The sequence below is a fragment of the Melanostigma gelatinosum genome, assembly GCF_949748355.1.
Source record: "Melanostigma gelatinosum genome assembly, chromosome: 13".
NCBI lineage: Eukaryota > Metazoa > Chordata > Actinopteri > Perciformes > Zoarcidae > Melanostigma > Melanostigma gelatinosum.
The window spans coordinates 21,864,466-21,886,201 of NC_136646.1; the positions used below are offsets into that span (position 1 = coordinate 21,864,466).

The 21,736-nt window shown below is 39.7% G+C and overlaps 2 protein-coding genes across 2 annotated transcripts; both read right to left on the bottom strand.

Moving 5' to 3' along the window:
- Nucleotides 1-3,433: 3,433 nt before the first annotated feature.
- tmem184a (transmembrane protein 184a) lies at nt 3,434-16,735 on the bottom strand. The gene is made up of 8 exons (XM_079281765.1): nt 16,523-16,735; nt 12,988-13,153; nt 11,994-12,084; nt 9,156-9,231; nt 6,835-6,926; nt 5,532-5,701; nt 5,256-5,453; nt 3,434-3,685 (listed from the first exon to the last, which is right to left on the bottom strand). The coding sequence occupies exons 1-8, from the start codon at nt 16,721-16,723 to the stop codon at nt 3,456-3,458; spliced, it is 1,224 nt and encodes a 407-aa protein (XP_079137891.1). The 5' UTR covers nt 16,724-16,735; the 3' UTR covers nt 3,434-3,455.
- A 1,655-nt stretch (nt 16,736-18,390) lies between these two features.
- Nucleotides 18,391-21,514, bottom strand: psmg3 (proteasome (prosome, macropain) assembly chaperone 3). Its single transcript, XM_079282308.1, has 3 exons — nt 21,399-21,514; nt 20,099-20,327; nt 18,391-19,039 (listed from the first exon to the last, which is right to left on the bottom strand). The coding sequence occupies exons 2-3, from the start codon at nt 20,315-20,317 to the stop codon at nt 18,887-18,889; spliced, it is 372 nt and encodes a 123-aa protein (XP_079138434.1). The 5' UTR covers nt 20,318-20,327; nt 21,399-21,514; the 3' UTR covers nt 18,391-18,886.
- Nucleotides 21,515-21,736: the final 222 nt, after the last annotated feature.

Genomic DNA, 21,736 nt, shown 5'->3' on the forward strand with positions numbered 1-21,736 from the left:
ATGCTGTGTTCTTACTTTTTGTATTTTCACTTGGTTTCTACGTTGATACATCTCGTGTTTTATATGCATATACAGTATATATATATATATATATTACAGATGTTTCTATATTTATGTCTTCGACTATCCTGGGAGTGGTGTGATTATGTAATCGTTCTTAAGCAGTCTATGTTGACGCTGACCTTTTTCTGAATAAGTTGTATTCACATTTACAATGAGAAAACTATTTTCATAACTTTGATGTTATTTGTCTCGTTGTCAAAGTACAGACCGTGACTAGAGTTGCATACAAGCGGCAACTAATTATCTGCAAGTTAAGAATTGACAAGAAATTACATTGACTGCAAGTTCTCATAGATAGTAAAGAACATGTAATTTTACTTTATAATAATATAACAGATTTATAAGTTATAAACAATACTAAATAAATGTAGTAATTTGAGATTTGAAATCAAACTATGCAAAATGAATTCAAAGGCATCAAATCCTACACAATTTCTGGATCATTTAGCTGGAAACGTATTACCATATCAATGACTTCAAACAATGGAATCAAGTGTACATAATTCAACACAAGAGCAAATTGGTACCCAATATTGAGTTAATGTTCAATTCTCAGTTGGGCCTTATGGGCTCCATTAGTTACAGAATAGATTACAACATTTACTCAGAAAAAGAAAAATTCTATTATTATTTTGGAACCTGCATGTACGCCTCGTCTGTTCTGGACATAAGGACGATATACTTTTCTCAAAATGCTCATTGATTTAGTTTCAAATGATGATCGTAACGCTTTTGTAACCTCTAAGAAACTTTACCGGAAAATAATTCCAAAGCTGCTAGAAACTGTCCACCCAGACTTGAGTCAGAAGAAAATATCTACATATAGATACACAACATGTTTAAACATGTCAATTATAAAGACAATACTGCTTGAAGTGTTTTCTGACCAGCGTTACAGTGACCTCTTGTGGTAAAGTTTCAAAACAAAATGCTAGAAAATTACGGTAGGCATTTGTTCATTTTAGCACATATTACTGTATTTTGATCCAAGGTTGATTAGGCAGCACATCTTAAAAATAAAAACTAAGGACTACACATTTCTGTACTGTGCCATAGTAAAAAGACAAAACCTCTCCAGGTGAATTAAGCTCTTTGTTGTTGATCCTTCATCCGGTGTGAGCACAGGTCAAGCTCTCAAATACGTCTTGCTCTTAGGCTAGCTCACCACAAGCACTTATTTTAATGATTGCATTTTCTACAAGCCACTTTTTTGCTGAGATCAAAGCAGACCTGTAAATGCTGTTGGTGAGCGTTATACATGAACGTAGACACAGTGTACGGGTGAGAAGAGGTAGACGCATTACCTACCATGGATGAGTCTTTCGTCCTGTTGAAGCAACTGCAGCTCGTTATACAAAACCAAGGAGCTGTAATGGAACAGTTTAAAGACATCAGCGGTTATTTTACACATTTATGAACCATAACAATGCAAATGTATGTATGGCAATTAGGTTTCTTGTGTATCTTGACTGTGCATTCGAGTTTTTTATTAAAAAATCCGTCCTGAAAACATGATTTTGATGAAATAAGATGTCACACACAAGCTTTGCCAGTCCAACAAGCTACAGTATTTCACTTTAGACATGTAGAAAGTCAGTGTTCGTACTCTAGATTGAAGCGGTTTCTACTATAAATTCAGACGAAGCGCCACAATAGAAGGACTGGAACAGTTAATGGATAATAGGGTTGTGGGTGAAAAACATTACAGGTTAGTTTAACATCAGCAGTTTCTATGTTTGTGTTTCGGATGTTAATGGTTTCCTTGTTCGAGTCTCAAAACAACATGTTGAGGCCAAACGAGGACAGTAATACGGCAGCATAAACTGAGTATGTACCATAACAAAGTCATTACTCTGCTCATATATATATATTTTATATTTATTTCATTGACTTGTAATTTTATAAAAAACCACCACCTAAATTATTTTCATTTTACATTCATTTACTTACATGTTTTCTCAATGAACTACCCTCATGTACAAATAAAGTCTGTATTTGTTTCCACTCTGATTTAAAGAAAGGTAAATTATTCCGATAAATAAGTCTGCAGTGTCTGTTTTTGTACCGTCAAATAAAGATTTTCCTCAATGAGAAGTGCAGATTCACTCAGTTCAAGTTACACAAACAAAAATAGGACTAAGACACACTAGTCAATTACATCTTTGTACACAACTCAATTGATTTCTGCTTTCCCAGAAAGACGGCTATAATTGGCACAAGAAGGTATGAAAATTCAAACAACCTCTGACTTGATAAACAGAAGGGGTCTCCAACAATGTACTCGGAAAGCTAGACGTCTCCCATGTCACATAAATACAGAGAGCATTTCTAAAAAACTAAGTGGGAGAAGAAACTACAAAGTCTCTCAACCCACACAGATTTGTTGCGTTACTTTTCCTCCACACAGAGGTTGGTTTGGTCTGGTCTGAATACACATATTACATTAAAATATTCCAAACAGGGTTATCCCTGGCTTTTTACATAAACAGAACATATGAATTAACACAGTTTACACCAATCAAATTCTGTGCATTTCATAATCCCTGGAACACGGAATGTTAACACGAATAGTGATGTGAACACATCAAACAAAAAAAGGTTCCGACAACAGTGCAGAAGCTACAAAAGACTAATCGCGAGCATCTGTTGAACGGCTGTCAAGTTGCACTGAATTAAACTCTTTATCATGCTGGGAAAATGAATGAGAAGAATAGAACTCCCACTTTGGAGGAGAAAGGTTTATCCAATTTGTCCGTACTACAGTCTGAAGTGCCTGCTCCAAAACGAACGTGTCTCTGAACAAATCTGTCCATTTGTCAGGAAACCATGCAGAGGAATGCTCAGCAAATACTTCAAACGAGCAGATGCGAGAGACGGTCCATAAAGTGTCATTCCCAGCCATCGCTGGCTCCCCTGCTTCCCTCCTGGAGTCACATATGAATCATTTCCTCTTTGGAACTGACATGAATCAGAGTGAACGCACTGCAGACGTCCAGAGAACGAGCAGTGACACAACGAATGAAACAGAATCAGGATCAGGGACACTGCTGCAGCTTGATTTAAACAAAATGCACAGCTCCAGATGTCTCCGATACCGTGAAGGTGACATGTTATTTTCCTGAGATTATTCCTGCCGAGATGAAGACAGGCGAGTTCTCCGGTCATGAGCTATCAATAAAATGAAATTTAAAAAATACGATTCATTTCATCCTCTTGCTGCTTAAATTATTCATTAAAACAGGACAGAAGCAAACAGTCCATCTTGAATACTGGGATAATAAAAATGAAACACCTGGATTCAGTCCAGCTCAGTGCGATACAGCAGATTCCCCAGAGGTCAGAGATATGGGTGGCAAGAACCCAAACACCTGGATCTTGCTGGAAAAAAACGTCTATAACTCATCATCAGAGGTGATCAGCATGATTTTGTCAGACTTGCGGGAGCTCTTGTTGCCTGCGGCCACTTTTCCGTTGGTGCTGGGCTGGACTACCTCCTGTGTGGACTGCTGGGTGTACTGCTGGTAGGCTGGGGAAAAGTTGTGAATCGCATCCTGCACCATGTCTCCCGGGTTTATGGTCTCCTTCAGACCGCTGGAGATGCTGTGCATAGGAGGGATGTTGTCTGTAGGAACAACATAGGAACAAGGGAGGTTGGAAGATGCTTGAGAAAATAATCATGGCCGTGACTGCAATGTTACAACTTTAAAAGAACAGTTGGACAGTTACATCCTGGAGTCTGCTTTGGTTGCCGGAGAACTGTTCCCGGCCAAGAAATAGCCCAGCGTACACAACTAACTAACAACAAATCATCATTTCCATTTCATTTATTCATTGTCCAAAAAATTCAAATAAATGCCCAAGTAGACATTCATATTACTTGCTAAAAATGTTTTAGATCATGAACCTTAAATCATATAAAATAATACAAATCTGAACAACAAATGTTTTTGCTGGATAAATTACTTAATGGCTTGTCAAATAAATTGTGTCCATCGATTGTCTTTTTGTTTAATTGGTACTGTCATCTGCCCTTTGTGCAACATTATGGCAGTAATATTTGATCGGTTAAAAAAAAAAAAAAAATTTGGTTGAATTCTTTCCCCAGAACGAAAAGGGTGTTCAAGGCAAAAAAAAGGGTGGGCGGACATCCACAGCCTTCTGTTTCAGGGTCACTGGCAGTGCTGTCTGGATCGGCTTATGGAGGTGGCAAAGAGAAGGGTGGGTGGTTGGGTGTCCAGGGCAGTTAGGCACGGTCTGCTGAGTTTCTCCTTACTGCCGGAGTGGACGCAGAGGAAGGGTAAACCAGAGGTGTGGCAATATCTGCAGTCACACACATCAACACCCGAGGGTGGGTGTGCACCAGCTGAACTACAGTGTTAATGGTAATGTCAAAGAGTTCAGTTGCAACGGGGGACTGGATGGCTGAAGCAACGCAACTAGACAGAACAAATGAAATAATGAGCTGTCAAACCCTTCCACATCATTATTATACTTTAACCAATTATTTTATCTTGATTTAAACAAAAGTAATGTCAAGTAGATACAGAAACGTTTAATCTTTCATCATCGCCTCAAGTACTCAAGGGAACACAGGGTTTCCTATAGCAGGAGTTAGTTGTGCTCTTCTTTTAGGGAGGAGGAAATGGTACGAGTGGTCGAGAGCAGTTGTTAAATTTGATGAACATAAAAAGCGTATTATATATAATTAACATTAAGCTTCTGAATGGCTTACATGCCGCTCTTCAATGGTTTTTGAATCTCCTGTAACACCAGTACTGACGCTCAAGCTAATGCTAAAGTTCTTCTTCCAGCCTTGCTTTTGGTGGCATCGCACTCAATTCTTGTAGTTTTAGGAGTATTTGCACAAAACACCTGCACTGACATCGTGTTTAAGGAGCGTTACCTATGCTAATAATAAACACCGGCCACTGCCCCTAATTTTTGATCACATTGGAGCATCATTCAGCACACCTGGGTAAGCGCAGATTTGGATGGTTAAGAACGTTTGGTGAATCAGGAGATGATTTTCCCTTATTTTTAAATTAACAGAAAATATAAGAGATATTTAAGAGAATATTGCTGCACGATGTGTGCCCTTGGTATGCAATTCCTGTTGCTAACACTTTCACGCCAGTGTCAGTCCATATTGTGTGGGGGGAGAACGGGAGGGCAGTACAGGCTACAGCGCTTACCTGGCACATCGTTCTTTTTCTCCTGGTAGACGGTGCAGGTGAAGGCGTATCGGAGGGCAATCGCAGCAAAGAACATTTCGATGCAGGTGATGAAGTTCTGCCAGCCTGCCGCCACGGTGCCGGCGCCGACCATTTGTCCATCGATGTAGAGCGCTTTGGGTATGACGCTGCAGCGCTCCAGGATGGCGAGGACCATTCCTACACGGCAGCAACATTTTAATTAGCAATTTATGCTTTTTACGTGCGGATACAGAAAAAGCGAATGAGCAAACGTACCTTGCCAGAACGATAAGAAGATGACAGATTTGATTGTGAGGAATTTCAGCACTGGTTCGTACGGCCTGAGCAGGTCACTTGTTGCGAAGAAGAAGAGGAAGAGAGCGTAGAGAGCCAGACTGACTGAGAAGTTGTAGATGATGGTGATATATAGGTATCCTCCATTTATGCTGCACAGAAAGTAGGGAAAGTCACAGAATTACAAAGTTGGTTAATTCATGACCGTGAAATACTTCTGCGATCATATGACAAGCCAGCAGACACAAACTTCAATACATTTTTTTGACGGCCACAATCTATTCATGTTTTCAGACTCTCTACCCTCTTTGCATTCCAGAGAGCTTCTCCGAGGCCTCGGCTGTGACTACACTAATTACTCCCATCCACAGAGTGCATGGTTGGCTGAAAGCGTATAAGTAAACAATCAGTGAATCACCATGGTCTTGCTAGAGGGCTTAAAGAAAGACATGAAATAAGACAAGTTACTTATGCCTGCTAATTTTAAAGTATATGGAGAAATAAGCAGGAAGAATTTAATCATGTCGATCTTTCAGCGCGACAGTAAGAGGGTAATGATATCGAGCTGATTGGAAATGTCTGTCGCCAGCCCTTGTTGAACTCTGTGCTTCTTCCGAGTTTAGAAACAAGTGTCATCACAGCTGAATCTTCAGAACGAGACACCGAGCCGAGAGGCGGAGAAGAGCATCTGAAAATAAGTTCATGGGCTGCAGATTTTATAGCTTTTGATTACACACTAGACAATTTTATTGATGCATTACCCTCTCCATATTATTTTGGGAACCTTATTGTCTCGTATGGTACAACTGCAAATACACTAAAATTAAGTTTGTCAGTCTGCAATTTGCCTCCATCTTTGTACGACATTCAAAGCAAAAGCATGAAATGAAACAATACATCTTCTGTTATAATATTGTGCTTTACTGAGTGCAACATGAAATAAGAATTAAGTGTCTTCATTTCAAGACACTTACTACATCTGGGGAAAACTTATAGAGAAACATAGTTTCTTCAGTAGATATATAGAAAACCTTTGAATTACTGTGACAACCTGCAGTAAAGTACCTGCAGACTCCCACAGGAAAGTTTGATCCCGGCACTTTGTCTGAAATGAAACCCTCTCATTCTAAACATCTTCATCGTGCAAACTGTGAAGAGGTGATAGAATCATCTCCATAGTGCAAATTATTTCCATGTGCACATAAACAGCACATAAGCCTTCTGGCAACGACATGGAACGTGTAAGATACGTAACGAATGAAATGGAAAGAGAGGTGCTGCTCACTTAAAATCTCCATCATGATATTTGCCAAAGGCCTGCAGGACGATGGTGATGACTGCCATGATGGGTTTGACAACGCAGAACTGGAGAGTCGCCTGGAGAACACATTACAATTCAGAAAGACACACCCAAACAAGCAAGGAGGAGGAAGACGAAGGATGAAGGAGGTCAGAATCGGTTTGTACGTCTTATAACCTGAGAAAGATCTGCAACAGCTCACTGACAACAAGCAAGCACACAAATCAACAAGGTTATATCCCGTTTCTTTAATCCGTACAAAACAAACTAGTGTAAAAAAGACTTTGCTGTTTTATGTTGGACTGTTTGTTGGACTTATTTTTGTATTTTAGTACAGATCACTCAAATATGATACTACCTGTTAAAAAGCGCTTCTTTTTTTACACAGCCTAACGTAATGCAATTCAACCTCTGGATTACACACATCCTAAGATTTAGGAGCCTTGGGCGCTCGGGAGGCAACTTGGGGTTCAGTGTCTTGCTGAAGGACACATCATGCGGACAGGGGGAGCCAGGAATCAAACTACCAACCTTGTAATTAAAAGGTCAATCGGCCCTAAGCCACAGCTTTAGCGGTGCTTGAAGGTGGATTTTGGACGTTTCCAGGCCAGTCATTTCTGCGAAGCTAACTTAGCACAAACATTATGTTTTGTCATGCCGCCGTATCTTCACTTCAGCTGTTAAACCCCGTGTATCATAGTTTAATACGTTTTATCACAAATGACACATTTTAGACTCATCGTTCTCTGTATCACGCAGTTGGATGGATCTCCTTAGTCAAGAAGAAATAACCATCTCATGTTATTCATTCACAATGCTCTACTGTAGAAGCTTCAACTTTCTCACATCTCTTTTCTCATTTAAATCCAGTAACCTGGAACCTTAGAGATCACTCGCGTGTGCACTAATGTTGGCAGAACTGGTTTCAGGTATTCAGCACTTTTTAATGAACTGCACTTAAACCTAGTCTACCTAGGTCTAAACCCTGGGAGATTTTAAAGCTTTATTAACCGATGTTTTAAATGATTCTTCTAACAGTTTTTAATTCCTTGCTCATCGTGTAGCTGTGTTGTTTCTGTTTTGCTTATTGTGTTCTTGTGAATGATTCTGTGAATGTCCCTCTTGGAAAATAGATTTTAATGTCAAAGAGGCTGGCTGATTAAATAAAAAATGAAAATAATAATAACTGTCTGCTGGCTGTAGCCTTATACTTAAAGGACGGATATGAGAGTGGTATCAATATTCTCATCCAATTGCCAGCAAGTAAGAAAATAAGCATATTTCCGTAAATGTCAAACTTAAATTAACAGCAGATCAGGAGCGTTGGACTTGATTAGCCAGAGTGAGGCTTTTTTGAACGGCCAGTCTAAGTCGGTCATGGGCTTGACACAATGCCATCAATAATCATTTAGATAACCGATTTGCTTTGAGAATATTAAGTGACAGGTTGGCACTAGAACAGGCACAGGGAGAGCAAAAACGGTCAGTACCAAAAGCTTCAAAGCAAATCATTTTGCACGATACTTCCTGACATGCTTAATATTCCAAACACAATGCATGTTCATAATACGAGTAGATTAAAGTCAACCACCATTCCTGCTTCAAATTAATTTAGTTAATAACCGCACACAGACTCTATACAAATCTAGTAATGTACTTTAATACTAAGCTACATGTGTGTCAGTGTAAACGGCACAATACAGATGTAAGACAACACAATATGTGCATTAACTAGATATACTTAATAATAGCTCTACTTCAAACTGGTGCATCAAAGGGTTCTGTGAATTTAGGCTGACATGCACATCTGGTATATTCACCACATTTGACTTTTATTTTGTCATCAGCCTGCCAGCGGTTTCCATGACAATATTAAATCATTTCTCAGAGAATTCACAGCTTAAACGGCAGAATTCTTTAATTGTCCTCTCACAAAGAAATATCCTTCAACTACGATTTGTTTCAGATTTGCCACCAGAGAGAACTTGCCGTGTTTTCCTTCTAAAAACACTTCACCTGAGACTCCTGTGGAGGCACACCGATTGCTTATCACTTGCCACTTCTAAAGAAAAGAAATGTTCATTTCACCATATATTTTGTTTTGAAGACATAACGCTCAGTTCCAATGTTTTTTTAAATCAGGCTGGTAGATTGTGCAGCATCCCAAGACATTGGGAGCGCTGCGCAGTATCTTTTGTTTCGTTTTTCCAAGACAATTTGACACATTCCTATTTTCAGTGGGTGTAAATACATTTCAGTGGTCAAAAGGAGCATCTCTTGTGCCGCGATAAGGGGAAGAGGCTCACCTGTTTGCAGAATCTTAAGAAGCCGATGGAGTAGCTCGTTCCGCTGAGGCAGCAGGTACCGTACAGACAACTTGACCTGTGACGACAAGAGGACACGACGAGCGATTAAGTCAACACTGAAACACTTCGCATCAGATAACAGAAGCGAGTTAAAGAACGTATTGAGTGAGATGTAAAGTAGAAACACAGCTACTTTGTATTACAACAGCTAGAACACACAATAAACACTAGCTTGCGTAAATGTTTACATTTTTTGTTTCATCGATTAGTCAATTAATCAAAAAAATAAATATTGTTTTCGAAGTTTTTCAAACAAAAACGCCTGACATTTGACTCCCCCAGCGTATCCAACACCAGTCAGGCGTTCCTGTTCTTCTTGCCTCTGTGTGACTGTAAACTGAATCTAGTCGGGTTCTGGACTGTTGGTCGGACCAAACAAGACATCACCTTGTTATAGACAAAACTAAAAATCATTTTATCAAGAAAATAATCCACAGATCAATCTGGAATGAATATTATTGTTACTGCTCAGTTCTGTGGTATATTTTCTGAGCGGTGTTGCATTTGACTGCGATGTATTGAGAGAGAGATGTTCCAAATATTTTGACCACATATTTACTTTTACGGATGTAGGATCAAAAATATTTAAAAAAAAACACAAAACTAATAAAATGTACGAGGTTAAAAATAGTCAAAAATTGGCACCGACAATTCACAAACTAATGCCACAAAATGAGACTATATTGTTCCTGCAAAGCTGCCGACATGACAAAATCCCAATTGGGAGTTATTTAGAGCTATAAAACAACCATGAATGTAAAGTGAAAGACAAGCTGCTTCCACCAGATTTTGTGCAGTTGCACATACAATCGTCTTCATTTTGATTCGGAATACTAGCATTTGGAGCATTAATGAAAAGCAAATATTGCGGTAATTTTACATGTACATGAACAGTAGTAGCTCAAGGCGTTGTGTGAGACAGTGGATTTAAAGGCTGCTTGGTCTTATGGCGTCTTTGGCAGATTAACTTTATGGTTTTGGGCTAAAACAACAGCATCTGGTCTGACAGTACCGAGGAACTGGATGGTAAGACTTTGCCTGAAGAAGCTCTGGTATCAGCACAAGTAATCACATTTTTGTACCTATTTTCTGTTTATTATGACTGCAAGTGGTGCGTTTAGGAGGCAGTTTAGGGGGTGGGGAGGCAGATGGAATAAATAAGCTGGTGAGAAAGACTGACTCTGCTGACGGACTGAGCCTGGAAGGAGCAGACATGAGGATTTGGTCTAAATTCAGATTCCCCCTAAAGCATACTTGCCAACCCTCCCGATTTTTATTTACCCTCTCCCGGTTTCCTCGCCGCGTCGCAATTTGCCCGTTTTATGACAAATTACATATATAAGCTATAAAACTCTAAAAGTCTACCGTTTCCACTCGGAAAACAATACAGCTCGCACCTCATCCTTCTCAGCGAGTGATAGACAAAGAGTGAAATAAGGAGCCACAGGAGAGAAAGACTCAAACTGCTGCGTGCGGAGGACAGCCGTGACAGGAGGAGCACTTTAACCACTCTGTTAGTATGCAGCATCAACAGCAGCGTTTTAAGGCTGCTGTCCCTGGGCATTAATCACCACCTCTCTGGCAGTGACCGTCTGCAAGCCTGTGGCTAACGCAGCCTCCGGAGACGTCCACTCAGCCCTTTAGGCCCGAGCCCCGCATCGGTTACAACAACGAGGGCTCTGGCTTGGCTTGTATCCGTGACATGTCTTGGGTGGGACTCAGCCAACTCTGTTGTCAGCTGGGATTGCGCTGTAAGACGTGTCTTTCAGTTTAATTAAAGGCATTCCTTTCATCGCGATTCTTTTATTGTAAAGTATTGTTTTTTGTATTTTCAAAAAAATAAAATCTGAATACCAAATTTGAAAATAAACACTTTCCCAATAAACAAATAATCGAGTAGTCTACACGTCGTATTTTGCAAATGACTGACGAACACTCCAATGCATCGTCATCACTTGCAAATGATATGTATGCATGTATATTCAGTCAAGTTGAATTTGAGAAACTAATTTGGATTTGCCTGCATTGTAAAAGTATTTCTGGCTCCGTGTTCATTCCCACAGAACCTGTGGACATCTGAGGTGTATTATTTAGGAATATCACACTTAATCAAGTTGATTGATGGGAACGTCACAAATTAAACAAGCTTATATTGATGTACAATATGTATTAGAAAAGGAGGTTTAATGCGCAGCTAAAAGGCAGAGACCATGTTTCTAACATGCCAACACAATGGTAATGGCGTACAGACATTAAATGAGTCATTAATCTGCCATGCTGCCGATTAAAACATGCTACGATACTATCCACAACATTTGATGTCTCTCGAAATCGTAAAGGGCGCGTAACAGCAAGGCAGTGCAGGGATTTTAATCTAAAACTAGATGTAGAATTGATGCCTCGTCCCCAGTGGACAGCTTTGAGCGATGCCACCATTGATCAGGGCTCAACATTAGCGTCTCCACTGTCTTAAGAACCTGCAAAAGAGCCGCTGCGCTGCGGCTGAGTCGGCCATGAAACACAGCCTGTCTGAGGCTGGTCAAACGCGCCGAGATAAAGGATAAGATTCACAGAGTAACAACATACTTGTTTATTGCCCTTTCACTGGGTTGTTCACACCAAATGCTAATTCAAGGGCAGCAAGATGCACCTTGCACCTTTTGTGACTGTAAACATGAAGATGAAACCAGATTGTAATTTGTCCAAGTTGAGCTTAAGTGAAGGTTGCACTTTAAAAATCTTCAAACCGGTACGTGTATGAAGTGGAACGTCACTCACTGTATGGTCTTCCCTCGGATCTCTGACATGATCCCACTCTCTCCTCCCAGATACTCAAAGGACAGGCTCAGGAAATTGTAAATGACGAACGCTGCGACAGAAAGAAAAGAGTTACTTCTTAAACTTATGAACCGCGGCGTGATTTGAACTGTAGAATATCTCGTCTCCTTCATAAGTATAACTTCATGTGAAAAAGGTCAAATCATTTCAGAGGAGAAACCCGTCCACATGATAAAATATAATTAGTCCTACATTTTGGCACAATAAATGTTTCCGTCCTTACATTAAGAAGCTTCCAAGGGTTCTGTGTCTTGGAAATCCCTTCCTAATCCTTTGTTGCTATTTAAAGAGGGATTAAACGAAGCTAATGCAGATGGTGTCCAGTCAAGAGAAGGTTCATTATGTTTTAGCCGCAGCCGCTGGTGGCAGTCCAGTCTTACTGCTTTCTGATGCGCTGCACTTATCAATCAGCCACAAAATTGGCCTGCAAACTGGAAACTAATCTCCTGAATAATGTATTTCCTACTTCCCCCTTTCTCAAATTACTTGTAATCCATTTTGCATATCATTCACCTTTGACATCAGTAAAGTACATTGGTCTTAAAACATACAAAACTAATACACAATGACAGTTGCAATGTGCAAAGGCAATTGAACTGCAATGTACACAGAACAGTGTTTTAACAATATGCGAATATTCTAAATTACTGTAGAATAACAAATACATTTGACAAAATATCCTACATCAAGAAAAGGTACATTGAAGTTGTTTTCCTCATTTGCAGGCACTGAAACCAGTGCACAAAAAAGGATGTTCCTAAAACAACTCCTAGAAACGTAACACCTCAAATAATGACGTCTATCTACATGAGAACAATGACTGGTGTGTAAACCTAGTTTGGTCAGTTCCTTGTCTATCCTTTCCTGGCAGCCATGTAAAAAACGAGGACGCCATCAGGCAGATAATGTCAAGGGAAGTGCTTGTGAGCCTTACCTTCGTAGCAGTCTCGGACAGAATCAAAGTAGACGTAGTACTGGTCGTTGCTGATGAAGAGCAGGCTGAGCCAAGAGTCAAAGGCATAAACTGGCACGATAAACAGGATGCGGATGATGTAGCGCTGCTCGTTGGGGACAGTGTAGGACCGAAGGTGTGTATAGATCTGAAAATACATAAAGAACATTAAAAGCATAAAAAAGAAGAAGGACAACTCCCTGATCAGACTCACAGAATAGAGTTATGAATTAAATAAGTAGGAAACTTAAATTCTGAACATGATGTATGAGATTAAAACAGAAGAGGACATACTGTAGCCAACAATGTTTTCCTATAGCCTCGACTCTAAAGCCATATTAAAACAATAAAAACAATGAAATGGGTTCTTTAACGCAACGACTTTATTCATAGCTACAGTTGATCTCGCATTGGCTGCTGTGTGTGTGAAGATCTGTCACTATGAAACACGGCAGCGGGCGGACTAGAATAAAAAGACATCACAGTCTTTAGTCATGGCAGAACAAACAGCTGATACCGTTTCAACACACATGAGCCAAATCCAAATGATGAATTACCTTTTTGAAATCCTGCTGAAATGTCGACGGCTGAGCTAAGTGTTGGCTTATCCATTCTGATCTCAAGCAAATCCAGCACTTAATGATCTGTATGCCTTCCAGCACGGTTAAACTGCCCCTCTTGGGTAATGCTGGCGGATGACTGCTGGTTGGCTAATCTCACCAATGTTAACAAATCAAAAACAAAGCTGTTGCAACATGAAGCTGAAGGGAAACTGCCATAACCTGGCAACACCTCTGATCCAACGACAATATGGAATAGAAATACATCAAAACTCTATAATATAGTAAATCTAATTTATCCTTGCATAACTGAATTCATATCTGACTGATGCTCATAGGACCTCTTCCACCAAACAATTTGCATATTTAATAGGACAACCTGTTCAATTGTTTCTCCAGTATCATTGTCCCTCTGCAGATTAAAATGCAGCCCTTATTACAGACAAAAACCTATCAGGGAATATTATTGTGACGCCACAGACTTGGCAATCATTTTCTAATAATGACTCAGTCTTCATAAAGTTTAAAAAAACATGTTTAAAAAAAATCACTAACCATCCAAAAGTTTCTCAGCAAACAGAGATGCTTACGGCCCATTAGTTAACTAATCGAGTGTGAGGAGGATATCCACGCAACAACATCGAGCTCAAACTGATAACTCTCTGAAAGGAGAGAAAACAAACATTACCACATCCGTGTGTAACCTCATCAGAAAATCAACAGATTGCTGAAACAATGAGTGAATTCATTGTTTAGTATATTGACAGAAAAATAGCTATAATAATAATAGATTGACCATGCAAGTTATTCTTTCAACAAAAATGTCCAACATGCTCTGATTTCTCAAATCTGATGATTTCCTGCTTTTCTCTCTCTTCTATGATTACACACTGAATATGTTTAGCTTTTGGACTGTTGGCTGGGTAAAACAAGGAATATGATGACATCAGCTTGGCCTTTAATGTGAATTATATGACCAACAGTCAAAAAACCCAAAATATTCAGATTACAAAGAAAAGCAGCAAATTATCACCTATGAAAGCAGTTTTGCTTGAAAAATATGAATAGTTTGTCAAAGTAGTGGCCTTAATGGATTATTATTAAATTGACTAACTGTTGCAGCTCTACAGCAGTTTCACTCACACACTGAATAATATTTTCTTGAACACATTTTGTGCGTTTTGATTTATAATCTACCATCAGTGGGCGTGAACATTTCTAATTCTAAAAACCTCCATTTGTAGAAGCAAACTAAACAACTTCCAGACTCTGCTCGACGCATTCAGCTTGATTAAATTCCCATTAGAGGCAGCACATTAAAGCCTAATACTGTGAGGGTGGGGGTGTGAAGTGAAGCAGACTGTAGACTGACGTCCTCCATTTGCCTGAAAAGCTAGAAAAGCCAACTGCGTCATGTCTGACTCCATACAGCTGACCTGACAGCAATGCACCGTAGTGTGAATAATGGCTTCAAGTCAAGCTCAGATTTATTTCTGCATCGGCTGCCAGTAGAGATCGAGGAGCCACATTTTTTTAAACACACATATAGCTTAAAGTGATGGTTCACATTGTAACTGAGTGTGAGGGACATGCCGCAGCCATACAGCACACCATAAGAGGAGTCTGCTGCTCTCAATCCCGGATGCTTCAAGTTTCAAGGGGACCAATAAGCCCAGCAAGACAAACGAGCCACACTCCAGCGATTACTGGCCCGAAAAGCATTGGCGACTTTACAGCAAAGAGGAACTAAGGTCATTGTCTTTCCTTGTTTAGTATTCAGAACGGGAGTTTCGGAGTCCATAGCAATCCTCCAGAGCCGAGACAGATGAAACACCACCAGCACTGCAACGCTAGTCCTGCAGATCATTTTATTCTCCCAGTGTGTCCGAAGAGATGCCCGTTGTAAAACCGCTTCATTCTCCCTGCGGTGGACTCGTTATTTATTTGTTCAATTAAAATGTCTTGTGGCAAGCGTTTGTCCAAACAAGTACGATATTAAAAAACGATAGAAACCAATTTGCTGGATATTGAGTCACAAATCCCCAAACACAGATTGTTTTCATACTCACGGGAAGCAACATGTTGATGCTTTGTGAGGATGTTACAAAGCTTAGAAAAGTACCAAAACAACAACAACTCTTTTATTAATCACACTAAAATACAGACAGTTATTATGACTGTGTGTTGACGTAAATACGACGCAGGCGTATGACTTGGATGGATGCATACTCACTTCACGGGTTACACAATCATCGACTAAAACTGGGAAATATAACAGCTGCACACCATTAAAGCCACAGCTAACAAGAAAACAACACCCGCATCCTTTAGAATGCTGTAAATGTTATTTCAATATCAATTGATTTCCCTGCTGATAATACGCTGCACCCTGCCGCTCTCTACCAATGATAAAAGCATAATGATAAGCTATCATCCACGCACAGCGGGTAACTCGCCCACACAACAGCCATTTATTCTTCCTGATTTCACCCCCAACATACAGAGAGCTCACTGCGTATTGATTGCCCTTTAATCAGCTCAAGGATTTTCATCCATTTTTAACCTCAGTCAACTACAAACTAAGCAAAACATTCACACAATGCAGCGAGGGAGTGCAAGCACAAAGTAGAAAGCACCTGCCTGGAACGCTTTACGACTAGATAAGACGCGGTGCCAGGGCGAGTATGACAATAAGCAGCGTGAGCTGAGACACGGAACTCACAACACTATGCTGTGAGGTAATAATCCTTCCTGGATATAAGAATTTGTTTTGTCCTCTGGCAAGGGCGGTACAATATGTCACTCTGTTTGCATCTGTGATTACATTTACACCACTGAGAGTGCAATGCTTTGAAGCTGTAGGCTATTGCAGCACTAGTGTCAAGTAGTGCTGGGATTTTCTTCCACGCTTTAGAAATATTCTCGTCTGTGGTTTTTGTGAAGCAACATAAACTCACCTGGTGGCACGTCATGAGCAAGGCGGACCAGACAAATATCCCTGAGAGGGCCTGAGCAGCCACTGTGTTCAAAAAAATGTGGTCTTCTATGATCGTCCCGTTGCTGGTTTGAATGATGGTCATATTGGACATGGCCGACATCTCCGGGAGGATTGGTGCAGCCAGGTGGACAATAGAATTATTTTCTGCTGATGAATCCATCGACTCCAAAGAAATGTTTATCTGAAACAGAGAAGGGGCACACACACACACACACACACACACACACACACACACACACACACACACACACACACACACACAGTCAGTGTAAGACTTATAGGTGACACATAGAAATACCTCCCATGTGGGTTTGACTGAATGTTGCTCAATTATGTCATACCGCCTGCTGTGAACACAACGAAACCTAGACTGTACTGTTGTTATTCAATTAGTTTGACTATTAATTAGTCAAATAAAACTACTGTAGCTGGGGGTGAAAGACTGCAATACTGTATAAATGGTCACGGTCTTGATATGCACCTTCTTTACAGTCACACAGCTCACCTTGTGCCGGGGCGGGTGGAAGCAGCTTTATCCCGTTTAGATGGCAGACTATCGTCCAAAACGCAATTATAGGATCAACATGGGGAATAAACTCGCCTTTCAGAAGAAACAACCGACCTAATCCACATCCATTTACAGACGCTCCACCGACTTCATCAACGACGGGTTGAACCAGACTGGACTTCCTTGTTTGAAACAGGTGCCTGACCAAGATCGAAGTCCACAAACTCGGCGAATAATATCTCGCAACAAAAAAAACTTGAGAATTGTGTCGTAGCTTGTAGCGTTTACTCTGAGAAACCCGTGGAAAAGACTGACTTTCAAGGTAAACGACGAGGAAGTGAATGTTTCCTTACGCGTCGAGATCAACAGGTTGAGCGCAGGTAAATGGGTCACGTGTCCGCAGCTCCAGGTGTGTCGTCATCACGTCACCTTTATGTGGGACACATTACGTATCGGCCAGCCTTCGCAACGAAAAAGTATTACGCTTTAGGACAACGATGGATTGTGTACTCGTGTTGCCTCACTTAAATCTGTTCTGTGTGCGTTGCTACTGTTTACTTGCTTTTTTGTTTGTTCTACTTTTGTGAATAAGAAAAAGATTACGTTGTAGCCAAAGGTAAAGTCTGACTAAAATATTCCATATCTAATATTTGGATTACCATTTACTTAGATGTATGGGCCATTGCAATTCAATACAATCAACCACCAATTTAGAAATATAGAAAATCAAGCATAAAGTTGAACAAACATCTCTGATGCAATTAAACATAGAAAATAAGATTGACAATTGGCATATGTATGCAGGTTATACTGTGCATCCATGTTTTACTAGCTTGATGTTACAAGAATAAGTGAGACATGAAATCAACTTCACACAGTCAACGCTCTTATCACATCCTATATATTATATTCAATCACACAAATACGATTCCAAATGACTCTCACATATAGATTCCTTTAATCTATTACATTGTATACATTTCTAATGATGCTAAATCAACAGTCCTCCCAGCAGATGGATCCTCGGTGTAGTTCTCACTGCTCTGTGCTTTCGGGCATGATCTGCATCAAAACACTGCAACTACAGAACGCATTCCTTTGAAATGTGTTGAAACTCATTCCAAATGGATGTTGAACTGCATTTAACGCAGTGTAACACAGATGTGATTGATAAATAAAGCAAATTACAAAGACCAGACAAGGCATGGTCCAATCTTCCAGTTTGATGTGAATGTATGCGACGCTTAAAATATTTAATATGTATCCAGTGCAAAGCCCTGGGGTTGAGAAGACAGAAAACCAACACGTTTTAAAAGTGGTCTATTTACCAGCTTTATTTGTAAATTCTCTCAATGAACAAATTTTGAATATTTGCATCCGAAAAAATAAAAATAGCAAACAGTATGAAGTATTACTAACAAACAAAAGGAATAAGGTCAATAGATATTTCACACAGGGATGAACTGGAGCTATTTGCAAACTATAACTAAGTGAACGGACATTCTTCCGTTTTCTGAGAGCACGGTGGCTTTCAGAAAATCCTTCTTTACAACCAGACAAACTGTATAATATTTTCAAGAAAACTTCACCGGCTCAACAAATCAAACATATCGGACTCAATGAAATTGGTATCATACATTTCTGTCTCGCAGCACAAGCATCAATTGTTTTCTTTCTTCAAATCACAGACTGGCATTTAGTAAATAGTAAAGTCTTTCCGATTCAAAGAAAAACACAGAAACATGTGACATTTGGGGCATCCAGAGGCTTGTATTTCAGCCAGCCTTCAGGCTTTGTGTCCATTATGTTGACTCCCTACCAGACCTGACAACTTTTGATGATCTCTTTCATTTGTTTTATTGCATCTATGGTGGAATCCTTGAGTGCCAGACCCATTAAGACAGGCCTGTTGCCAGCTTCTTGTGACACAAAAGTTGCCAGGTTTTTGGCACAAACATGTGTCAGTGGCTGAAAAGTGAAACACAAATCAGGGGTTAGATTATCACACAGATACATGTTTTGATGAAACATGTTTACGTCAGAAGAAAATAAACTGATTAACATAAATTACAATCGTCGTACATGCAAAAGCCTGGTCTGTGAAACGCCACTGATAAAATGAGGAAATGACACCTGTAGCACTTCACTGGCATGGACACCTCATCTATTTACTCTATGTTTGATATCACGTGCATCAATAATCTTCTCATCTGTTTAACATATCTTAAAACACTGCGGTTTTAGAGGTATCGGCTCACTTTCCAAATCATTCCCACTGCACCAAGTGTGACACGACAAAACAAAAAAAACTTTTCCAATTACATTCTGTGCCGCTGCCATCGCCTGCGTGGTAAATAGTTTGAACTGTCATGCAGCATTATTGATTGGGCTATATCCCACACACACCAGGAGAAAAGTCATTTCTTTCTGTGAAGTTCTCCCAAAATTAGCAGCGTTAGCGCGACTCTAAATATGACTTACAATTTGATTACATTTTAATAAAACCCCTGATGTGGCTGTGGCGGGTTGTCTGGTTGCTGTGAAATCCAGTAAACTTTCCAATAACAGAGATGAAGACTCGGCTGTTGACTTAAAGCTTGATTACATTACATAACAACATTCAATCATGATCAGTCTTACAGTCTGTGCGACTGGGCTTCAACACTGCGCTTTCCTCTCTGAGTCAAAACCCCCACACCTTACACGAGAATGCAAGTATTGTCTTTAAAAAGAACATGCACTCTCAATTCCACAAGCAGACATAATTATACTCCATTTATCTTTTGATAATCATGTCTAGCACTGAACGCCAGTTAGAAATGACATGCTCATGCAGAGCTGAAATAGGTTGCCTTGTGCAAATTTTAACAGCCCACTGAACTCCATCCACCACAGCAATTCAGAACCAATCCTATCTGCCCTTTGACAGCATGAAATGAGTTACCCTGTGTTGCAATAAGTTTGTCTGATGCCCTGTGAACAAGTCTATAACGCACTGATTCATCAGAACAATTTCATCCAGCGTACCTCGTCTTTGCCCAGCAGTACTTTGGTGGAGAACGCTGGGGTGCTGATATCATTCGATCTGGAGTCAGGTGTGACAGATATCAATGTCCCCATCTTTCCGTACTGAGTGAGAACTATGAATATGTAATTGCTGAACTCTGTACAGACGACCTGTGTTGAAATTCCATTGACTTCTTTCTCTGTCTGTCTCGATCTGATGACGGGCTCAGCAGAAGACATTTTGTCGATCCTGGGGATGAAAAAGAAACAGGAAATGGTACGTGACAGCTTATTTGAAAGGCTGCAGCTAAAGAGTACCGGTATCTTCACTGCTGCCAGTCATTCGCTTGTTTCATAACTTATCTGATTGTCAATTTTAGTGATAAGATGTCAGAAAATAGTGAAAAATGGTCATCACAATTTCCTAGAGCGGCGACCAAAATCCAGAAATATACAATCATATCAGTTTACTACCATATATGACATATATATATATACATATATACATATATATATACATATATATATATATATACATATATATATATATATATATATATATATACATATACATATATATATATACATATACATATATATATATATATATATATATATATATATATATATATATCACAAATTTGACGAGGTGGTGCAGCAAATGTTTGGTATTTTTGCTTCTAAAATGGCAGTTGCCAAAAAATAATGTAAAAAGACTTATCAAAAATCGACACATCCTTTCAGTACTAGATTAACAACACACACATTTGTTTTCTGTGGAAGTAATGACATTTATAATTTATTACATTTAACAGGTTTAGGTCAATTATGTTTATGATACCACTGACGATGTCAATTGTTATGTTGTTCATCATCTATTCAACACGTCTCATCACTATGTACTTGACTCCTCCTGTGTATTTGTATTCATATGATCGTATACTTCCCGTACTTATTCTTTATAGATTCAAATATTTTGGATGTTATTGATGCCGTGACTGTGGAAATGTGGTGTGACACCAGCTGTCTGCTGGCCCACTTGTATTCAGGACGTCGCTCCTTCCCCTAACTGTACTGTGCATCTATTTTATATCATGTATTGTCATGTGATTGCAGATTTTATTACTTTCCAGCGGAGTAACGTCAACTAAGTGAAAGAAAAGCTCCGCAGAGGTGATGCTCAGCTTTGAGGAAGTACTGACACGCAGAGGCTAACGTTAGCCAAACAGCTAGCCTTACTGTTAGCTCCGGTTGTAATCTTCATCGTTGACATTACAATGAACAGATCAGCGTGTGTGTGAAATAAAATACAAATCCTCACTCTGTTACTTCGTCTGCGGAAAGCTCCGTCTGCACTTAAACACTTCACTTTCTGCAACTTCTGCAGCGATCTGTGGTGCTCTGTCGTTCACCGAAAACAAACGTGCGCTGTCGGGTTGAGCGTAAGATATCTATGCGTGATGACGTAGCTGAAGTCACGTCTTACTTCCGGGATAGTTTCTGTTCTATTTAAAACAAATTAGAGGAATTCTGAGGTCCTTCATCATGTAAAACTGAAACAAAATTTGATCTTTTATGTGAGGGCATAATTGGTCAAATAACTTTCAGATTCAGATTATTAGTATCCAACAACTACATCTTCCATGAGGCTTTTCAGTG